The 23,053-nt window shown below is 41.3% G+C and overlaps 1 protein-coding gene across 11 annotated transcripts in view; it reads left to right on the top strand.

The window, feature by feature from the left end:
- Positions 1 to 22,621, top strand: part of LOC139387434 (amphiphysin) — a 138,506-nt gene extending 115,885 nt beyond the window's left edge. For 7 of the 11 annotated variants that reach the window (XM_071133596.1, XM_071133606.1, XM_071133600.1 and 4 more), the window contains 7 exons: positions 3,300 to 3,530; positions 4,069 to 4,125; positions 6,126 to 6,179; positions 7,296 to 7,349; positions 20,203 to 20,391; positions 20,765 to 20,866; positions 21,307 to 22,621. In XM_071133596.1, coding sequence (XP_070989697.1) covers positions 3,300 to 3,530; positions 4,069 to 4,125; positions 6,126 to 6,179; positions 7,296 to 7,349; positions 20,203 to 20,391; positions 20,765 to 20,866; positions 21,307 to 21,411 — 792 coding nt within the window. In that variant the 3' untranslated portion in view covers positions 21,412 to 22,621. The remainder of the gene's footprint in view (positions 1 to 3,299; positions 3,531 to 4,068; positions 4,126 to 6,125; positions 6,180 to 7,295; positions 7,350 to 20,202; positions 20,392 to 20,764; positions 20,867 to 21,306) is intronic. The other 4 variants (XM_071133603.1, XM_071133602.1, XM_071133601.1 and 1 more) reach the window with 3 other exon arrangements.
- The last annotated feature ends 432 nt before the right edge of the window (positions 22,622 to 23,053 follow it).

Genomic DNA, 23,053 nt, shown 5'->3' with positions numbered 1-23,053 from the left:
TTGTTGCCTACTCTTACCACCTGGGGCCGTCCAGTCAGGAAGTCCAGGATCCAGTTGCAGAGGAAGGTGTTTAGTCCCAGAGTCCTTAGCTTAATGATAAGCTTTGTGGGCACTATGGTGTTGAACGCTGAGCTGTAGTCAATGAAGAGCATTCTCTCATAGGTGTTCCTTTTGTCCAGGTGAGAAATGGCGGTGTGGAGAGCGATTGAGATTGCATCATCTGTGGATTTGTTGGGGCGGTATGCGAATTGGAGTGGGTCTAGGGTGTCCGGGAGGATGCTGTTAATTTGAGCCATGATCAATCTTTCAAAGCACTTCATGTCTACTGATGTGAGTGCCACGGGGCGGTAATCATTTAGACAGGTTACCTTCGCTTCCTTGTGCACAGGGACTATGGTGGTCTGCTTGAAACATGTTGGTATTACAGACTCTGTTAGGGAGAGGTTGAAAATGTCAGTGAAGACACTTGACAGTTGGTCAGCGCATGCTCGGAGTACACTTCCTGGTAATCCGTCTGGCCCAGCAGCTTTGTGAATGTTGACCTGTTTAAAGGTTTTGTTCACATCGGCTACAGTTAGTGTTATCACACAGTCATCCAGAACAGCTGGTGCTCTTGTGCATGCTTCCGTGTTGCTTGCCTCAAAGCAAGCATAAAAGGCATTTTGCTCGTCTGGTAGGCTCGCATCACTGGGCAGCTCACGTCTGGGTAGTCCATAATAGTCCATAATAGTTTTCATGCCTTGCCACATCCGACGAGTGTCAGAGCTGGTGTAGTAGGATTCAATCTTAATCCTGTATTGATGCTTTGCTTGTTTGATGGTTCGTCTGAGGGCATAGCGGGATTTCTTATAAGCGTCCGGATTAGTCTCCAGCTCCTTGAAAGTGGCAGCTCTAGCCTTTAGCTTGATGCGGATATTTCCTGTAATCCATGGCTTCTGGTTGGGATATGTACATACACTCACTGTGGGGACGAGGTCATCGATGCAGTTACAATGAAGCCGATAACTGAGGTGGTGTATTCCTCAATGCCATTGGATGAATCCCGGAAGATATTCCAGTCTGTGCTTGCAAAACAGTCCTGTAGTATATCATCTGTGTCATCTCACCACTTCTGTATTGTGCGAGTCACTGGTACTTCCTGCTTTAGTTTTTGCTTGTAAGCAGGAATCAGGAGGATAGAATTGTATTCAGATTTGCCAAATGTAGGGCGGGGGTGAGCTTTGTATGCTTCTCTGTGTGTGGAGTAGAGGTGGCCTAGGATTTGTTTTTTTTTTGGTTGCACACGTTACATGCTGGTAAAAATTTGGTAAAACTGATTTAAGTTTGCCTGCATTAAAGTCCCCGGCCACTAGGAGCCCCGCTTCTGGGTGAGCATTTTCTTCTTTGCTTATGGCAAGAGTTGGTTGAGAACGGTCTTAATGCCAGCTGTGCTTTGTGGTGGTAAATAGACGGCTATGAATAATACAGATGAGAACTCTCTTTTTATAGAGTTGGTTGAGAGCGGTCTTTGTGCCAGCTTCGCTTTGTGGTGGTAAATAGACGGCTACGAATAATACAGACGAGAACTCTCTTTTTAGATAGTGTGTTCTACAACTTATCATGAGGTACTCTACCTCAGGCAAGCACTACCTCAATACCTCGAGACTTCTTCAATATTAGACATTGCGTACCAGCTGTTATTGGCAAAACGACACACACACCCGTCCCTCGTCTTACCAGAGGTAGCGTCTCTGTTCTGCCGGTGCATGGAAAATCCCGCCACCTCTATATTGTCCGTTTCTTCGTTCAGCCACGTCTCAGTGAAACATAAGATGTTACAGTTTTTAATGTCCCGTTGGTAGGATCATCTTAATAGTAGGTCATCAATTTTATTTTCTAACGATTGCACGTTAGCAAGGAGAATGGAAGGCATTGGGAGTTTACTCACTTGCCTCCGACTTCTCAGAAGGATCCCCAATCTGCGTCCTCTTTTCCGATGTCTTTTCTTCACGTAAAAGGCGTGGATCTGGGCCTGTTCTAGTGAAAGCAGGATATCCTTCTCGTCAGACTCGTTAAAGGAAAAAGTTTCTTCCAGTCCGTGGTGAGTAATCGCTTTTCTGATGTCCAGAAGTTATTTTCGGTCATAAGAGACAATAGCAGCAACATTATGTACACAATGAGTAAAAAAATAAGTTACACAAAAAGCAAAAAAAATAACAGAATTGCAGAATTGGTTGGGAGAATGTAAAACGTCAGCCATGTTCTTCGGCGCCATCTTCACATTCATTCAGTTGTATTTGTTAAAGCTGCAATATGTTAGTTTTTGGTTGACCCCTACAAATTCACATAGAAATGAGAGTTATAGATCTGTCATTCTCATTGAAAGCAAGTCTATGACGCTTTAGATCTGTTCTATGTGCGCTATTTCTATGTTTCACGTTCCTACGGTAATGTTTTGCCACTTTTATTTTCGATTTTGTACACCAGCTTCAAACAGCTGAAAATAAAATATTTTGGGTTATGGAAAATATATTTCACAGCGGTTTAGACGGTACAATGTTTTTTGACGCAATGACTGAAATTTTGCAACCAGGAAATGGCGGAGTGATTTCTGCATAGTGCATCTTTAAGTGCAGTTTTGGATGTGTTCACACTTATGTTGAATATGTTATCCAAAACACTTATGTTTTTTGTTTTTTTGTGTTGCTGCCAAAATGCTCAAACTGTACTCTGAAGCAACATTTAAACTATACTCGGCAATATTGAATCATCATACTGTACATAGAGGAACAAGTTCCTGCATACAGACCTCAACAACAACAACATTTTAATCTGTCAAGACTGCCCCTATTAGCTCTTCCCAATTTGTGCCCTCCCTTGAGGTATTTCCACGCTGGAAAGAGGCAACCGTGACAATCTATTCTGATTTGAGTTCTGTCATATCTGTAAGGTTGCCTTGTATGATGTCATATTATTAAGTCTGTCTTTAAGGCCTTCAAACACATTGTATTCTCTGTTGAAACTGATTCAATTATTTGCAGATTAAAGGAAACTGCGCTGCAGTTCCACTCGGAATGTTTATGTTGTATAGTTATACAGAGGGTTAAAGGGCTAAACAGCCATACCTATCCAGGTAATAATGATGATGATGATGATGATAATTCATTTTAACGGTAGTGCATTTGTTGCACCCAAGGTGCTACACAGCATAATCAAAAAAGTACAAAAGAGGTATGGTGAGTTGGGACAGGGGGGTTGTGGGGGCTGCTGTAAGACAGGGGATGTTGATCAGTTCTTCCCTCGCCTGTCTTTGTGGAAAGAATGAAAGCAATGCCACCATGGCCCCTGAAGCTGCTGCGCCCCCAGCTGAGACTGCTGTGGCCCCGGAGGCAACAGCTGAGACTGCTGTGGCCCCGGAGGTCCTTGGGACTGAGGCCTCAGATGCCACAGAGGCAGCGGCCGAGGCAGGACAGATCCAGGAGCCTGCTTCCCCGACTAGTGAGGCTGAGGCAGCCGAGAGTGCCACCAGCCCTGGAGAGGAGAAGCCTGATGTGAGTGACAGTTAGCTATTAAATACAGTAACTGTGAAATAGCACGCTCATCATCACAAGCATGGGTCATTCCCCAGCCATCTATGGTCCAAGTCATCCTTATAAGGCATAGTTCTATGCCACTGTTTAAGGGAACCTTTTCATCATCGTCATCATCATCGTATTTATTATCATCATCATCATCGTCATCATCAATATTTTCATATTGTCAATATCATCATCATCATCGTCGTCATCATCATCAGTGTTTTCACCTTTGTCATTATCATGATCATCGTTATCATCCCATTCATTATATCCGTGGAGATGCTTTTTGATATCCTGTTTTAAAAATTTTACTTTGCAATTATCGACACCTTCCTTGTCATTCAATTATGTTCTCCTTGATTTTAAAACTTACCATTTTAAACTTGGTACTTTTTGTTTTGACCTCAATCCACTCTACAACTCCCATTTATTGTTTTATAACACATCTGTACATTATGACAGGATTCAAGTCTTAAATATTACATTCTTCTCTAACTCACTCTTGGTATAGTTCACTGTGGGGTCTCCAGTGACATCTGCAGAACCTGAGGGGGCTTCACCAACTGAGGTATGTGTAAGATCCTCCCCTTTGTCCACTCACACCCTGCCATTACTGTTCTGTGACTCGGTTCTGTGAGTGTTACATTGAAGTCCATCTTCTTTCAGTAGCCGGGCCCAAACCCTACCATCACCATTGTCAAAGTGTCATTAGGTTGAGAGATTGTCCGTGTGGAGACTTTGAATAACTGATTGTATTGAGTGCATCATAGTCATCTTGGGTGGGAAATGTGTGTGTGTCTGTGTCAGAATGTGATTGAAGAATTAGGGTGGCATTTTTAATGATCTTTCTGTTGGGATGCCATGCATGCACATACTATTTGTGTGTATTCCAAAATATGATTAGTGCTCATGTTCTGTTCCTATGAGGCTGGTATGTGTTGTTTTATACATTGTGACAGACTTGTTATATTTGAGTGTATGAGCTGTTCATCCTACTCCAGGTTGGAACCTGGGGCAAGCACTAGCTAGCCACATCGCAAAGAGATACACTACATGACCAAAAGTATGTGGACACCTGCTCGTCTAACATCTCGTTCCAAAATCATGGCCATTGATATGGAGTTGATCTCCCCTTTGCTGCTATAACAGCCTCCACTCTTCTGGGAAGGCTTTCTGTATGGACCTTGCTCTGTGCACAGGGGGATTGTCATGCTGAAACAGGAAAGGGCCTTCCCCAAACTGTTGCCACAAAGTTGGAAGCACAGAATCTAGAATGTCATTGAATGCTGTAGCGTTAAGATTTCCCTTCATTGGAATTAAGGGGCCTAGCCCGAAGCATGAAAAACATCCCCAGACCATTATTCCTCCTCCACCAAACTTTACAGTTGGCACTAAGCAATGGGTCAGGTAGCGTTCTCCTGGCATCCACCAAACCCAGATTAGTCCGTTGGGCTGCCAGATACTGAAGCGTGATTCATCACTCCAGAGATTAGTCCTGCCGACCATTTGCATTGTGCATGGTGATCTTAGGCTTGTGTGCGGCTGCTTGGCCACGGAAACCCATTTCATTAAGCTCCCGACGAACAGTTCTAGTGCTGATGTTGCTTCCAGAGGCAGTTTGGAACTCGGTAGTGAGTGATGCAGCCGAGGAAAGACGATTTTGACAAGCTACACGGTTCAGCACTCTGCGGTTCCATTCTGTGAGCTTGTGTGGCCTACCACTTTGTGGCTGAGCTGTTGTTGCTCCTAGACGTTTCCTCTTCACAATAACAGCACTTACAGTTGACCGGGGCAGCTCTAGTACGGCAGAAATTTGACAAACTGACTTGTTGGATAGATGGCATTCTATGACGGTGCCACGTTGAAAGTCATTGACATCTTCAGTAAGGCCATTCTACTGCCAATGTTTGTCTATGGAGATTGCAACGGGTGTGAATGACATAGCCGAATCCACTAATTTGAAGGGGTGTCCACATACGTTTGTATATATTGGGTATGTGCCTTGGGGAGTTGCTCATTTACGAAGGGTAATTACAATTGCTGTGTGTATATGGCTCTTATTGTCATGCTTGAGTGGAGGAAATGTCTGCATATCCATTTACTTTCTTCCATGTGCCAACCACGTATCAAAACGACTTAAAAAAGATGAGTAGCCTTATTTTCATTCATTTGATTTGAGATTTTCCTTGATATAGATGCTCATGTTTAAAAATAATTTCCTTGAACAAGAGTATATCCCACTAAATATAATAACAATATAATAACCACAGAATCTGTGCAGAATCTTGATACACCAAGATAGCCTGTACCTTGAAAGAATGGACCAAACATTTCCTTGCCAAACACAGCAATGACTGGATGCAACGATTCCTCAAAGCCTGCATCTCAGTACTTTACGTTCTGCACTTGCATGAATGCTATACTAACAATATCAATAAAAAGGAGAACCGCTGTTATGTATGTAATTGATGCAGATTAAGCTCAATATATCAAATGCAAACTCAATGCTAAAGGCTGTACTGAAAAAGGTTGCTAGCTAGGTGCATTAAAACCTTTTTCTGCGCTTAGATCCTCCCAGTTGAAGAGGCTGAAAAAGCATCCCCCAGCGAAACAGCTCCCCCGGTAACTATAACTTATGCCAAATTTGGCAAAAAGGAAGCTAAAATCATATTTGGCCGAGTATCTTGTGTGAGTTTGAACCTCAAGTCATATTTTGCAATGTTTTGTAGAATCTTCAACATTCAATTGTATTTGACACAGTGTCTCATATAAGCTTTAAGGTTGAGTCATACAGGACAGAGTGGTATGACATTGAGGTCTGACTCACTCCAAAGTATACAGAGGATGCTATTAAAACAAACCCAAACCTTGGATTTCATGTGCCATTTGAAATTAGCATTTATACTGTAGAAATGTCACTCAATGTATACTGTGACATAAATTGTCACTTTCCATCATTAACGTGGGGCAGGGGAAATAATGTTTTTTTCCAGACAACAGTATTCACCAAAATCTGGGTTTGTGTGAATAGCACCCAGTCTCATATGAGCTTGGCTATATCCCCAAACCCCTGTTCCATGTATTCCACATAAAGCTCCATGCTTTAAAATCCCAGAATCTAACATAGATTGATAGTTATGTCACACAGTTATGCCACATTAAAAATCTTTATAGAGCATTATATACGGTTATAGATGATTTGTGAAGCATCTATGTAGTGCTTATGAAGCCTTCATAAGATGCACTTTAAATAAAGCAGGACCCAGATCCCTATAGCAAAGGAACCAATGCCTTGTGAAATGTAAATGTATCATCAGCCATCAGAAGTCTCAACCTTTTGAATCTTGAAATTCCACAATGTTATATACTCTCATATACTGTACGTATATGAGTTGAAATATCAAAATGCTATATTTATTTAGAAGTATAGCAAATAGGTCACAGGCGGTTGGTGGCAGCTTAATTGGGGAGGACAGGGTCATAGTAATGGCAGGAACAGAATAAATGGAATGGTATCGAACACGTCAAACATGTTTTCCATGGTTGATACCATTCCATTCCAACCATTTATTATGAGCTATCCACCTGTGACATAGGAGTACACAAAATTAAAGGAAACATACCAAATAACTTGAAATAACCAAACTAAATCTGGAGAGTCGAGAGAGGCCATCCCCGAGGCTTGAAAATATTTTTTTCCCCAGATGTGATTGTGAATCAACTCTCTTTTGTACGTAGGAATCCGTTCCGACCCCGGAGGAAATGAAGGAGTCCCCTGTGGAGGAGACTCCGGTAATTATTATCCCAAGATTCCCAAACCCCATTCCCAAAACCCTAATATCCATGATCCCACATTTGCCTTATTCAACAAAGCTCAGTAACTGGGACCTATTGGGACCTGTCCGAAAGTCCATTGAGTCACTTAAGCCTGAAATAGGCTCCAGAAAATAGTAGTGATTGTTGTTATACTTTCAAATTACAAGGTATATGTTCTAAGAACATGAGGCATTCAAATGTAAAGGCCCACCTCAGAGGAAGTTGCTGCACTTATTTAGAGTAATTCCTGTCCTAGATCAGAAATTATTGTTTAGGTTCCACCTCGAAAACTGACGCAGGCTGTTAATACGTATTTAGAAATTGGGGGTGGGAACGTTGTGGTGATTTCCACATGTAGCAGAGAAATAACAACAAATAAGTCACTGACTGACAGCTGGCAGTTTAACTAGCTAGCATGCTAACCTTAGCCAGCTAATGAACGTTATTGTGAGCACCATTTTCAGTTAGCACAGGTGAAAATAATGATTTCATAATAAGAAAACCAACCTACCGGTCAAGAGATCTCAACTAAACTGTGCCTATACGAGCTGTTGGAATGTTGAGGGTTGACGTTTGTCTGACTCTTGCCATTTGATAATTCCAGTGAAACCAAGTCAGATTCTAATCGTCATTAATATTTGGACTGCACATAGACAGTGGTGTAAAGTACTTAAGTAAAAATACTTTAAAGTACTACTTAAGTCGTTTTTTGGGATATCTGTACTTTACTATTTATATTTTTGACTACTTTTACTTCACTACATTCCTAAAGAAAATATTGTACTTTTTATTCCATACATTTTCCCTGACAACCCAAAGTACTCGTTACATTTTGAATGCTTAACAGGACAGGGAAGTGGTGAAATTGACGCACTTATGAAGAGAACACGTGGTCATCCCTACTGCCGGACTCACTAAACACAAATGCTTTATTTGTAAATAATGTCTGAGTGTTGGAGTGTGCCCCTGGCTATCCGTAAATTTTAAAAACAAGAAAATGGTGCCGTCTGCTTTGCTTAATATAAGAAATTTGAAATGCTTTATTCTTTTACTTATACTTTTGAAGTATATTTGAGCAATTACATATACTTTTGATACTTAAGTATATTTAAAACCAAATACTTTTAGACTTTTACTCAAGTACTATTTTACTGGGTGACTTTCACTTTTACTTTAGTAACTTTCTATTAAGGTATCTACAGTGGGGCAAAAAAGTATTTAGTCAGCCACCAATTGTGCAAGTTCTCCCACTTAAAAAGATGAGAGAGGCCTGTCATTTTCATCATAGGTACACTTCAACTATGACAGACAAAATGAGAAAAGAAAATCCAGAAGATCACATTTGCAAATTATGGTGGAAAATAAGTATTTGGTCACCTACAAACAAGCAAGATTTCTGGCTTTCACAGACCTGTAACTTCTTCTTTAAGAGGCTCCTCTGTCCTCCACTCGTTACCTGTATTAATGGCACATGTTTGAACTTGTTATCAGTATAAAAGACACCTGTCCACAACCTCAAACAGTCACACTCCAAACTCCACTATGGCCAAGACCAAAGAGCTGTCAAAGGACACCAGAAACAAAATTGTAGACCTGCACCAGGCTGGGAAGATCTGCAATAGGTAAGCAGCTTGGTTTGAAGAAATCTGTGGGAACTGTGGGAGCAATTATTAGGAAATGGAAGACATACAAGACCACTGATAATCTCCCTCGATCTGGGGCTTCACGCAAGATCTCACCCCGTGGGGTCAAAATGATCACAAGAACGGTGAGCAAAAATCCCAGAACCACATGGGGGGTGGAATGACCTGCAGAGAGCTGGGACCAAAGTAACAAAGCCTACCATCAGTAACACACTACGCCTCCAGGGACTCAAATCCTGCAGTGCCAGACGTGTCCCCCTGCTTAAGCCAGTACATGTCCAGGCCCGTCTGAAGTTTGCTAGAGAGCATTTGGATGATCCAGAAGAAGATTGGGAGAATGTCATATGGTCAGAGGAAACCAAAATATAACTTTGGTAAAAACTCAACTCGTCGTGTTTGGAGGACAAAGAATGCTGAGTTGCATCCAAAGAACACCATACCTACTGTGAAGCATGGGGGTGGAAACATCATGCTTTGGGGCTGTTTTTCTGCAAAGGGACCAGGACGACTGATCCGTGTAAAGGAAATAATGAATGGGGCCATGTATCGTGAGATTTTGAGTGAAAACCTCCTTCCATCAGCAAGGGCATTGAAGATGAAACGTGGCTGGGTCTTTCAGCATGACAATGATCCCAAACACACCGCCCAGGCAATGAAGGCGTGGCTTTGTAAGAAGCATTTCAAGGTCCTGGAGTGGCCTAGCTAGTCTCCAGATCTCAACCCCATAGAAAGTCTTTGGAGGGAGTTGAAAGTCCGTGTTGCCCAGCAACAGCCCCAAAAGATCACTGCTCTAGAGGAGATCTGCATGGAGGAATGGGCCAAAATACCAGCAACAGTGTGTGAAAACCTTGTGAAGATTTACAGAAAACGTTTGACCTCTGTCATTGCCAACAAAGGTTATATAACAAAGTATTGAGATAAACTTTTGTTATTGACCAAATACTTATTTTCCACCATAATTTGCAAATAAATTCAGAAAGAATCCTACAATGTGATTTTCTGGATTTTTTTCCTCATTTTGTCTGTCATAGTTGAAGTGTATCTATGATGAAAATTACAGGCCTCTCTCATCTTTTTAAGTGGGAGAACTTGCACAATTGGTGGCTGACTAAATAATTTTTTGCCCCACTGTATACCTTTACTCAAGTATGACAATTCAGTACTTTTTCCACCACTGCACACGGACATGATCAAATAGCTATATTGTTTGTTCTCTCTGTTATCATTTCAGAAAGCTAGCTAGCTATATATCAATGCATTATCTAAATTGTACAACTACTGTGGGGAGAACAAGTATTTGATACACTGCCGATTTTGCAGGTTTTCCTACTTACAAAGCATGTAGAGGTCTGTAATTTTTATCATAGGTACACTTCAACTGTGAAAGACGGAATCTAAAAAGTCCAGGAAGAAAAATCCAGAAAATCACATTGCATGATTTTTAAGTAATTAATTTGCAATCAATTTGATACATCAGAAATTTTATATTTGGTACAGAATTGGTACAGAATTTTATATTTGGTACAGAAACCTTTGTTTGCAATTACAGAGATCATACGTTTCCTGTAGTTGACCAGGTTTGCACACACTGCAGCAGGGATTTTGGCCCACTCCTCCATACAGACCTTATCCAGATCATTCAGGTTTCGGGGCTGTCGCTGGGCAATACGGACTTTCAGCTCCCTCCAAAGATTTTCTATTGGGTTCAGGTCTGGAGACTGGCTAGGCCACTCCAGGACCTTGAGATGCTTCTTACGGAGCCACTCCTTAGTTGCCCTGGCTGTGTGTTTCGGGTCGTTGTCATGCTGGAAGACCCAGCCACGACCCATCTTCAATGCTCTTACTGAGGGAAGGAGGTTGTTGGCCAAGATCGCGATACATCGCCCCATCCATCCTCCCCTCAATACGCTGCAGTCGTCCTGTCCCCTTTGCAGAAAAGCATCCCCAAAGAATGATGTTTTTTTATTTGATTTATTTCACCTTTATTTAACCAGGTAGGCAAGTTGAGAACAAGTTCTCATTTACAATTGCAACCTGGCCAAGATAAAGCAAAGCAGTTCGACACATACAACAACACAGAGTTACACATGGAGTAAAACAAACATACAGTCAATAATACAGTAGAAACAAGTCTATATACGATGTGAGCAAATTACGTGAGATACGGGAGGTAAAGGTTAAAAAAAAGGCCATAGTGGCAAAGTAAATACAATATAGCAAGTAAAACACTGGAATGGTAGATTTGCCGTGGAAGAATGTGCAAAGTAGAAATAAAAATAATGGGGTGCAAAGGAGCAAAATAAATAAAATATATACAGTAGGGAAAGAGGTAGTTGTTTGGGCTAAATTATAGATGGGCTATGGACAGGTGCAGTAATATGTGAGCTGCTCTGACAGCTGGTGCTTAAAGCTAGTGAGGGAGATAAGTGTTTCCAGTTTCAGAGATTTTTGTAGTTCGTTCCAGTTATTGGCAGCAGAGAACTGGAAGGAGAGGCAGCCAAAGAAAGAATTGGTTTTGGGGGTGACCAGAGAGATATACCTGCTGGAGCGCATGCTATATGTGGGTGATGCTATGGTGACCAGCGAGCTGAGATAAGGAGGGACTTTACCTAGCAGGGTCTTGTAGATGACATGGAGCCAGTGGGTTTGGCGACGAGTATGAAGCGAGGGCCAGCCAACGAGAGCATACAGGTCGCAATGGTGGGTAGTATATGGGGCTTTGGTGACAAAAAGGATGGCACTGTGATAGACTGCATCCAATTTGTTGAGTAGGGTATTGGAGGCTATTTTGTAAATGACATCGCCGAAGTCGAGGATTGGTAGGATGGTCAGTTTTACAAGGGTATGTTTGGCAGCATGAGTGAAGGATGCTTTGTAGCGAAATAGGAAGCCAATTCTAGTTTTAACTTTGGATTGGAGATGTTTGATGTGGGTCTGGAAGGAGAGTTTACAGTCTAACCAGACACCTAGGTATTTGTAGTTGTCCACGTATTCTAAGTCAGAGCCGTCCAGAGTAGTGATGTTGGACAGGCGGGCAGGTGCAGGCAGCGATCGGTTGAAGAGCATGCATTTAGTTGTACTTGTATTTAAGAGCAATTGGAGGCCACAGAAGGAGAGTTGTATGGCATTGAAGCTTGCCTGGAGGGTTGTTAACACAGTGTCTAAAGAAGGGCCAGAAGTATACAGAATGGTGTCGTCTGCGTAGAGGTGGATCAGAGACTCACCAGCAGCAAGAGCGACATCATTGATGTATACAGAGAAGAGAGTCTGTCCAAGAATTGAACCCTGTGGCACCCCCATAGAGACTGCCAGAGGTCCGGACAACAGACAAACAGACAACAGACAACAGACAATTTGACACACTGAACTCTATCAGAAAAGTAGTTGGTGAACCAGGCGAGGCAATCATTTGAGAAACCAAGGCTGTCGAGTCTGCCGTTGAGGATGTAGTGATTGACAGAGTCGAAAGCCTTGGCCAGATCATTGAATACGGCTGCACAGTAATGTTTCTTATCGATGGCGGTTAAGATATCGTTTAGGACCTTGAGCGTGGCTGAGGTGCACCCATGAACAGCTCTGAATCCAGATTGCATAGCAGAGAAGGTATGGTGAGATTCGAAATGGTCGGTAATCTGTTTGTTGACTTGGCTTTCGAAGACCTTAGAAAGGCAGGGTAGGATAGATATAGGTCTGTAGCAGTTTGGGTCAAGAGTGTCCCCTCCTTTGAAGAAGGGGATGACTGCAGCTGCTTTCCAATCTTTGGGAATCTCAGACGACACGAAAGAGAGGTTGAATAGGCTAGTAATAGCGGTGGCAACAATTTCGGCAGATAATTTTAGAAAGAAAGGGTCCAGATTGTCTAGCCCGGCTGATTTGTAGGGGTCCAGATTTTGCAGCTCTTTCAGAACATCAGCTGACTGGATTTGGGATAAGGAGAAATGGGGAAGGCTTGTGCGAGTTGCTGTGGGGGGGGGGGGGGTGCAGTGCTGTTGACCGGGGTAGGGGTAGCCAGGTGGAAAGCATGGCCAGCCGTAGAAAAATGCTTACTGAAATTCTCAATTATAGTGGATTTATCAGTGGTGAGGTGAGATCACGAGGTGAGATCTTGCATGGAGCCCCAGACTGAGGGTGATTGACCGTCATCTTGAACTTCTTCCATTTTCTAAAAATTGCGCCAACAGTTGTAGCCTTCTCACCAAGCTGCTTGCCCATTTTCCTGTAGCCCATCCCAGACTTGTGCAGGTCTACAATTTTATCCCTGATGTCCTTACACAGCCCCCTGGTCTTAGCCATTGTGGAGAGGTGTTTGTGGAGAGGTGTTGAGTCTGTTTGATTGAGTGTGTGGACAGGTGTCTTTTATACAGGTTACGAGTTCAAACAGGTGCAGTTAATACAGGTAATGAGTGGAGAACAGGAGGGCTTCTGAAAGAAAAACGAACAGGTCTGTGAGAGCCGGAATTCTTACTGGTTGGTAGGTGATCAAATACTTATGTCATGCAATAAAATGCAAATGAATTACTTAAAAATCATACAATGTGATTTTCTGGATTTTTGTTTTAGATTCACAGTTGAAGTGTACCTATGATACAAATTACAGACCTCTACATGCTTTGTAAGTAGGAAAACCTGCAGAATCGGCAGTGTATCAAATACTTGTTCTTCCCACTGTATCATACATTGACAAAAATTATGACTTATTGTCTTAAATCGATGTGCAACAACCTGGGTAAGCTCTGGCCATCGTCTCTCAGCTCGAAAAAAGTGGATTTCTACTGGTGTGGGTGTTTAACTATTCCGAAATTAAACAAAAGGGCTATTGCAAAAGGGCTATACCAAACAAAGTCAAACAAACAAGGCGACAGTTAATCCACAAAGAAAATGGGAATACCACAACCATGATCGCATCGCAATAAATGTTTCTACTGACAACTAAAATGTATATGCATTTGCTATAGGCAGATGTCAGTCGAATGTTTTAAATTGCTTTTCAATTGTTCACTTTGCTTCTTTTTTATTGCCCCCCATTCCACGGTAGACGTTACGTAATTGCTTCCCATTTAGTATCGTGAACTGTCATTAATTGTTGCTGAACCACAAACAACTGCAATAATCAGAACTCACATTTCTTGTGAATGCTGCCTTAACACCGCCATGACAAAATATTTGAAAGTTATTTTCGTTGTTTTCTTATGTAGGAGGTTGCAACTTTACTGAGCGTTCAGATGGATAACTATTTGGTGAAGAACAGACATTGTACTTTGTAATGGAGAACAGGCACTTGTCTTAACTCTTTTTTTGATCCGTAGCCTTATGGTGGTTGGTCTGCATCAATAACATCTCTTTGTCTGAACTGTAGGCACCTGTGGATGCTAAAGGTTCTCCTCAGGAAGACACTGGTAGCAAACTGACTACTGAAAGTTGCATCCCCGTTATCCTCATCGTGGGGATGTATCTGATACCGGTGCCAGCATTATTGCTAACACTTTATTTGAATCTGCCTACATAATGTGATCATTATGATGACATACTGCAAACATGACAAAGCGAACGTCGCAAAATGTTGTGGCATCTGATTTCCGCTACCTGATCTGTGAGATGTACTTTTATTTAAGTTTGTTGCGCAACAAAATTACCTGCTATATAATTTGAAGGTTAGGTAAAGTGTTACTGAATGATGGAAATGTTGCAGCAGCATTTTATCCGGATTGCTGCACAATGCTCAACATTATGAATATATCATCTACAAGCTTGGTATCAGACTTGTCCTCAAAACGGATCTCCTTTATAGGATACTGTTTTCACACATCGAAAACAAGCTTTTTGCTGTTAATATTTTCTATCAAAAGCCTCCTTTTCACATGACATTACTTGAAACAAACAGTAGCAAGTCGGTTTACAAGTGTGGGTGTTACACCAGTAGCACTATCAAAGACCTAGTCCACTGGGCACACACTGCTTGGATCAACGTTGTTTCCATGTCATTTCAATGAAATTACATTGAACCAACATGGAGTAGACGTTGAAATGACATCAGTGCCCAGTGGGAGATGATGATTTGGAAAGATAGTAGATTACGATGTTTGAAGTAAGTGTATTTTCTATGGTGTGTTATTTACCTTGTGTAATTCTTCCAGATCCTGTTTGTTCATACATACATTGTTATTATGATTGAGTGTGTGGACAGGTGTCTTTTATACAGGTTATACAGGTTATAACTTTAACCCTTAAATTCAAAATTCAAATAGCAGTTCTGATACAATTATGTTTTCCGTGTCGTTATAGACGGGTTAGCTGGCAACGTCACTGAAACGATGCGTACACTCCAATGGCAGAAGTCTGTATGTTGTGATTCTGGATGGCCAGATAGCAACAATGACAAGAAGCTGCCGTGTGGGGAATCGTAGGTGGCTCTTTCCAGCTAGTTGTATCTTGTTCTTGATACTATGTCTTGTTTTGAGGTGTCTTGACTGATGTCACGTCTATGCTAATATGGCAAAAAAATGCATTAGCTAGCTAACCAACAATAACATTGGAGACGAAATATAGTTTACAAGTTGTCAACAACCTAAGCCAACCCCGTCTGTTTTGCCCTATAGTTGCGCACGCGTTGGTTTTGTTGCTAAATAACCAACCTATCTATGCTCTAAATATTTGATATCACATTTAATTTTTTCAAACAGAAACAAGCTAGTGTGATGAAACAGTATATGCCAATGTTTAAGTTGTCTCCCTGCTTGAAATTGTTCAGTCAAACATCTCACTATTACCTTGTTTGAACATTTAGGTTTTTAGGGGTGAAAGTCATTTTTTCCACAACCTGTATATGTTTTTCTACTCTCCTGGGCATTAATGTCCAATAATTCATCACTATATGTTGGCTTAACACTGACAAGTGTCACTATTCGTGTCTCTTGCTAGACACATAATGTTTTGTCATGGCTGCTAGGGTTGGGGTGCAATTGTAATACAAGCAGCCAAATGTTGAAAACAAGGGATTTTACATTAAGATCGTATTAATTATACAAATACTAACTTAAAATAGCCTTGGGGTTCTGTAGAGTGCCAAATAATTTAAAACAGATATGACCTGTGCAACATCAGACTATTCAAGATGTTTTGAGCGGAACCGAATGGGGTTGTTACGGTAAATATTGGTTACGTACATAGAAATACTTATATTTATTGCAAAATCATTCCATACTGTATGTCTGTGATATGATAATTCATAAACTTGAATGTTTTTTTTTAAGTTAAGTGAGTTTATATGATTGTTTTATTTGACATTTGACCCCAGCTACTGTTACATTTTCCCCGTGCCAGAAGAATTGTAACATCCAGACTTTTTGGATTAAAATCAATATTGTGATCTGACGGTCTTATGTACAGACCGATAAATGGTATGAATGATTAGGAGACAGATGTACATAACTTGCCTAGTTTCAAGTAGTCTTTGAGCAGTAGAGAAAATACCAAAAATCTCCCAAACTTCTCACATTCTGAACTGTAAAATAATGTTGTCACCTTTTTGCACTGGTGTTTATTGTTATTATTATTTATTATTATTTATTTATTTATTTTTTACTGTGTATTCGTTTGTGGTGATCACTTCCATACTGTATTTGTTGAAAATTGAAAATTTCCTATCAAACGCTATACGCACATGTAGATTGATGACAATCTAATTCCATTTGAGTGGGAATCTATTCCCACCTTTATAAATGCCTCTTTTCTGAATACCATAGAAAGGAATAATCCCCCATATTTTCAAACGGTATAAGAATAAGAGCAAACTCATTTGTCATCATGCGCTGAGATGCTCTGACTCGTTGATCAAATCAAGTAATTGAATTTGTCACATGTGCCGATTACAACAGGTGTAGGTAGACCTTACAGTGAAATGCTTACTTACAAGCCCTTAACATTATTTTTCTTAAAACTGCATTGTTGGTTAAGTAAAAAATAGATACGTTTTTAAAAAATTATAATAATTACAAATAATTAAAGAGAGGCTATATACAGGGCTGCCGGTACAGAGTCAATGTGCGGGGACACCGGTTAGTCGAGGTAATTGAGGAAATATGTACATGTAGGTAGAGTTAAAGAGACTATGTATAGATAATAAACAGAGAGAAGCAGCAGAGTAAAAGAGGGGGGTCACAATGAAAATAGTCTGGGTAATCATTTCATTAGCTGTTCAGGAGTCTTATGGCTTGGGGGTAGAAGCTGTTAAGAAACCTTTTGGACCTTGACTTGACCCTCCGGTACCGCTTTCCGTGCGGTAGCAGAGAGAACAGTCTATGACTAGGGCTGGAGTCTTTGACCATTTTTAGGGCCTTCCTCTGACAATGCCTGGTATAGAGATCCTGGATGGCAGGAAGCTTGGCCCCAGTGATATACTGGGCCGTTCGCACTACCCTCTGTAGTGCCTTGCGGTCGGAGGCCGAGCAGTTGCTGTACAAGGCAGTGATGCAAACAGTCAGGATGCTCTCGATGGTGCAGCTGTATAACTTTTTGAGGATCTGAGAACCCATGCCAAATCTTTTCAGTCTCCTGAGGGGCAATAGGCTTTGCCGTGCCCTCTTCACGACTGTCTTGGTTGTGTTTGGACCATGATAGTTTGTTGGTGATGTAGACAGCAAGGAACTTAAAGCTCTCAACCTGCTCCACTACAGCCCCGTCGATGAGAATGGGGGTGTACTCGGTCCTCCTTTTCCTGTAGTCCACAATCATCTCCTTTGTCTTGATCACGTTGAGGGAGAGGTTGTTATCCTGACACCACACTGTTAGGTCTCTGACCTCCCTATTGGCTGTCTCATCGTTGTCGGTGATCAGGTCTACCACTGTTGTGTCATCGGAAAACTTAATGATGGTGTTGGAGTCATGCCTAGCCATGCAGTCATGAGTGAACAGGGAGTACAGGAGGGGACAGAGCACTTACCCGAGAGGCCCCCATGTTGAGGATCAGTGTGGCAAATGTTGTTACCTACCCTTACCACCTCGGGGCGGCCCGTCAGGAAATCCAGGATCCAGTTGCGGAGGGGGGTGTTCAGTCCCAGGGTCCTTAGCTTATTGATGAGCTTTGAGGGCACTATGGTGTTGAATGCGGAGCGGTAGTCAATGAACAGCATTCTCACATAGGTGTTCCTTTTGTCCAGGTGGGAAAGGGCAATGTGGAGTACAATGGAGATTGCATCATCTGTGAATCTGTTGGGGCGGTATGCAAATTGGAGTGGGTCTAGGGTTTCTGGGATAATGGTGTTGATGTGAGCGATGACCAGCCTTTCAAAGCACTTCATGGCTACAGACGTGAGTGCTACGGGTGCTAGTCATTTTGGCAGGTTACCTTGGTGTTCTTGGGCACAGGGTCTTTAGTGGTCTGCTTGAAACATGTTGGTATTACAGACTCGGTCAGGGACAGGTTGAAAATGTCAGTGAAGACACTTGCCAGTTGGTCAGTGTATGCTCGGAGTACACGTAATCCGTCTGGCCTTGTGGCCTTGTGACTGTTGACCTGTTTAAAGGTCTTACTCACATTGGCTATGGCGAGCATGATCACACACGAGGAATGGGCAAAAATTCACCCAACTTATTGTGGGAAGCTTTTGGAAGGCTACCCGAAACTTTTGACCCAAGTTGAACAATTTAAAGGCAATGCTACCAAATACTAATTGAGTGTATGTAAACTTCTGACCCACTGGGAATGTGATGAAAGAAATAAAAGCTGAAATAATTAATTCTGTCTACTATTTTTCCGACATTTCACATTCTTAAAATAAAGGTCAGTTAGGATCACCACTAAGACAGGGAATTTTTATTGGGATTAAATGTCAGGAATTGTGAAAAACTGAGTTTAAATGTATTTGGCTAAGGTGTATGTAAACTTCTGACTTCAACTGTAGATCAAAACTCTCTTGGTAAATAGTGTGGTCTACAGCTTATCATGAAATAGTCTAACGCCGGTGAATAAAACCTAGAGAATTCCTTACTATTAGATTTTGTGCACCAGCTGTTTACAAATATACATTGCCCGCCAACCCTTGTCTTACCAGATGCAGCGTAAAACTCACCAGCTGTGTTATCCATGTTGTCGTTCAGCCACGAATCGGTGAAACATAAGATATTACCGTTTTTAATGTCCCGTTGGTAGGATGTACGTGATCGTAGTTCGGCTATTTTATTATACAATGATTGTACGTTGGCTAATAGGACCAATGGTAAAGGCAGATTACCCAGTCGCCATCATATCTTTAGAAGGGTCCCCGACCTACGTCCCTGATATCTCTGTCTCTTTCTACTGTGAATGACGGGGATTTAGGCTTTGTCGGGTGTCTGAAGTAAATCCTTTGCGTCCGACTCGTTAAAGAAAAAAACTTCTTCCAGTACGAGGTAAGTAATCGCTGTCCTTATGTTTAGAAGCTCTTTTCGGTCATAAGAGACAGTGGCAGAAACATTATGTACAAAAAAGTAAGTTACAAATAACGCGAAAAAACACACACAATAGCATAATTGGTTAGGGGACCGTAAAACGTCAGCCATCACCTCCGGCGCCATTGTACAGGATGAGAACATCCGCTGATGACTAGAATACTGCTTGTCATTAGGGCTGTTGACTTTTTTGGTGGTCATCATCACGGCTGTTGAACTTACCCACCCCTATTTTATCTTATTGTTAGCTGCCTTGGACAGCTCCACTCCCTTTGCATATTATGTTTTTAAAAGTTAATGTTACAAAATGTTGGTGCAAACTTTAAATATCTTACCGGTATGTCAGTATACAACGAAAAAATATAATTGGGGCCCAGAATTTCTCTTGGTCATGTCCCCTGATCCCTCACCGACTTTCCTTGATGACCTTCGAGGTTTGGTTGCCACCATGTTGTTTACACAAGGTCATCATGTTTGTGATGAATGGTCATGAAGGAAAGGAAGCTTTTTTAGAACTATTGGGATGTACTGTAGCCATTGATGTAAACATGGATGGTATTCATGAAAATAGACACTGAAATGTCAACATATTAATCCAATGAAACCATGTTTCGAAACTATGTGGATCTGTGGTGTGAAAATCATTCTATTTATTTCTTGAAGAATATGTTAACTGCTTGTATGCCTACGTTTTAGCATGTATAAATGTGTGGATTTGTGTGTGTTATTGTGTCTCGTTAACGGGTTTCTTTCCTCACCAGGAGAAGATGCCTATTCCCTCAGTGGTGATTGAGCCAGCCTCCAGCAACGAAGGTGACGATGACCGCGACATTATTGACATTTCCCCAACGACCATCAGCGACAACGGAGTGACAGCGGACACCCAGACGGCCAAAGACATCACCACCTCCGACGGCCCACCAGGACTCCCTCCTGGCTTCCTTTACAAGGTTTTCAATGGTCCACACACACACACACACACTAACCCATTATACTCCTTTTTTGTGTCAGTCTCCCTCTCACTCTTGCCCTCTCACACACACGCACACAAACACCCACAAGACCTCCCTGATTCACACAAAAAGGCTGACCCGAATTGTACTGTGCTGGCTAGGTAGGATATTTTCTTTTCAGTTGGTCTTTCCAGCAGCGACTATGGTGGATTCATAGTACACCTGGGCTTTGCTAGGTTTGGCCCTATAGTGTGAAACTGGCAACACTCAAAATAGAATAACTGTATTTTGTTGTATACCGTTATCAACACACACTTGGATGCACACCCACACGTACTCTCATGCTGTATTATGAACTCCTATCCTGTAGGTGGAGACTCTGCATGACTTTGAAGCTGCAAACTCAGACGAGCTGGAGCTGAAGAAAGGTGACGTGGTTCTGGTTGTTCCCACGGCTACAGCAGAAGATCAGGTGAGGAAAAACTCTGTATTCACACTGTATTAAATCAGCTTTCAAATTCTGAAAACGCTATATTAATCCTGTACAAATACTGAGCACTTCACGTCCATAGAATATCATAAATATGGTAAAATAGAGTGGATCTCAGATCATTGGTATAAAAAAAACTAACACAGCACTCCACAGCACAGTGACCAGATTCCATGTAACAGTATTCCCGATGATCCACTTGGTGGAGCCATAACCGTATTGCTTATGCCTCATAGATCTGTGAACACTGAAAGGATAGGCTTTTGAGGAAGTAAAAGGACCGAAATAGAGCTGGGTCCTTGTCTACCTAACACATACACAAATAGAGTAGTTTAGCTTTATGTTAGCTACCAGCCTAGTACACAGACATATCCATGGCCAATGAAATTCACCCCTTGCCTCACTTTCTCTATGTTTTCCAGGATGCGGGTTGGCTTACAGGTATCAAGGAAAGCGAATGGTCACATCTTGGGGCCAGTGCCCACAAAGGACTCTTCCCAGAAAACTTCACACAGCGCTTGGAGTAACCATCTGAGCCCGGAGAAAAGAGTTGTGGAGGAGGTGAAGGGGCCTGTGTTCTCCAGACAATGTCTAGCCGAGCGTCTGCTAACCCGTCTGTGACCTTGTTTGCAAGACAGACCAAGGTCGTCACTGATAGAGGAAAGGACACAAACAATCAACAAAAAACAAACCAAGTGTGGATAAACACTAGTACCTGCTCGGAGCATAACGAAAAATAACATGAGCATGATGCGATAGTATGGTCTACCCTTTTTTTGTTTGTTAACCTTTAAGCAGCAGCGAATTGATGTGTGCTTTGTTGGAAGTGTGGTGACCTCCACATGTAAATCCCTTGATCTCCACATGTAAATCCATATCTGTTTCAAAGATAAACTAAAATGAGAAATACCTCCTGAAGAAAAAAAAAAGTTACCTTATCTTCTCTGCACCAAGTGTATTGTATTGATTTTGTTGCTCTGCAGTGGAATTTCTAAGAATCTGTAGTGCTATGATCTATCTAACTGTTCTTGAGTGTTACTTTAAATGTTTTCTTTCTGACATTTCAGCCATAAATGTTACCTTGCATCACTTGTTAGTGTTCTCTTGTAGTGTCATGGCTGTATGTGTGCGGCTGTAGTGATAATTTTTTTGGAGTACTCAGTGTTGACATTGTTCATTGACAAGACATGCTGTGCTCTTGCCGAAACAACATAATTGACGTTGAAATTCTGAGCATTGGAATGGGACGTCCAATGAGTTTCCAGCATGAAAAATGATGTTTGTGATGAAGCTGAGATCCGGGAACTGGCAGATGCAGCTTTCTCAAAGTAAAATAAAAAAATAACACTGTAGCTCCCTAACATAAAATGTTAATGTGTATATCCTTATACCTTATATCTGCAATTACATATATACAAGAAACCAAGTCAACCAGTGGAAAGACATATGAAGTTATTTATTTGTGAATGAAATGTTATGATAAATTGTATTTATTTAACTTTATATTTTTAAAGTTTAAGATCACTGGGAAGGTGCTGGGAGAGAAATCAGATATGCAATTTATGTAATTGGTTTATATACTGTAGGGTCACAATAGTCCAACTGTTCAGTATAGCAATGAATATGACGTCACTCCTGTTTTCGTACAGTTAGCCCTCACTGTATAACCTTTTTTTGTGATATACATATCTGTGATTATTTATCTAAAGGTGAATAAAGAATAGTTAATATGTTACAGCTTCTCGTTGATTGGGAATTATTTGCAGATCTGGTTCAAATACATGCGTATTTAAGTATTTGTATTTTAAATACTTATTGTCTGGCCAAATCAACTACTTCTATTTGAAGTATTTGAAAGTATTTTTCTAATCATTTCCACTAAATACTATTTGAAACTATTTTCAAATACTTGTTTCCAAATACCCTGGAGGACCAAACAGACCGGGGTACAAATGCATGGAGTATTTAAATATTTGTATCTGGAAATACACTTCTGTCTGAAAATACATGTCAATACTTTCCAAGTGTATTTCCAAATACATTCCAATATTCAAATAGTATTTTTTCAAAGAAAAATATCCAAATACGATTTTTGTTGTTCATGAAAAACAGGAACTTGTGAGTTGCACAGCGTGGCGGGGTCATCGACATTCAATTTACTGCACTTGC

Source organism: Oncorhynchus clarkii, chromosome 28 (genome assembly GCF_045791955.1).
Source record: "Oncorhynchus clarkii lewisi isolate Uvic-CL-2024 chromosome 28, UVic_Ocla_1.0, whole genome shotgun sequence".
Classification (NCBI taxonomy): Eukaryota; Metazoa; Chordata; class Actinopteri; order Salmoniformes; family Salmonidae; genus Oncorhynchus; species Oncorhynchus clarkii.
This window is presented reverse-complemented; position numbering and strand designations above follow the sequence as displayed.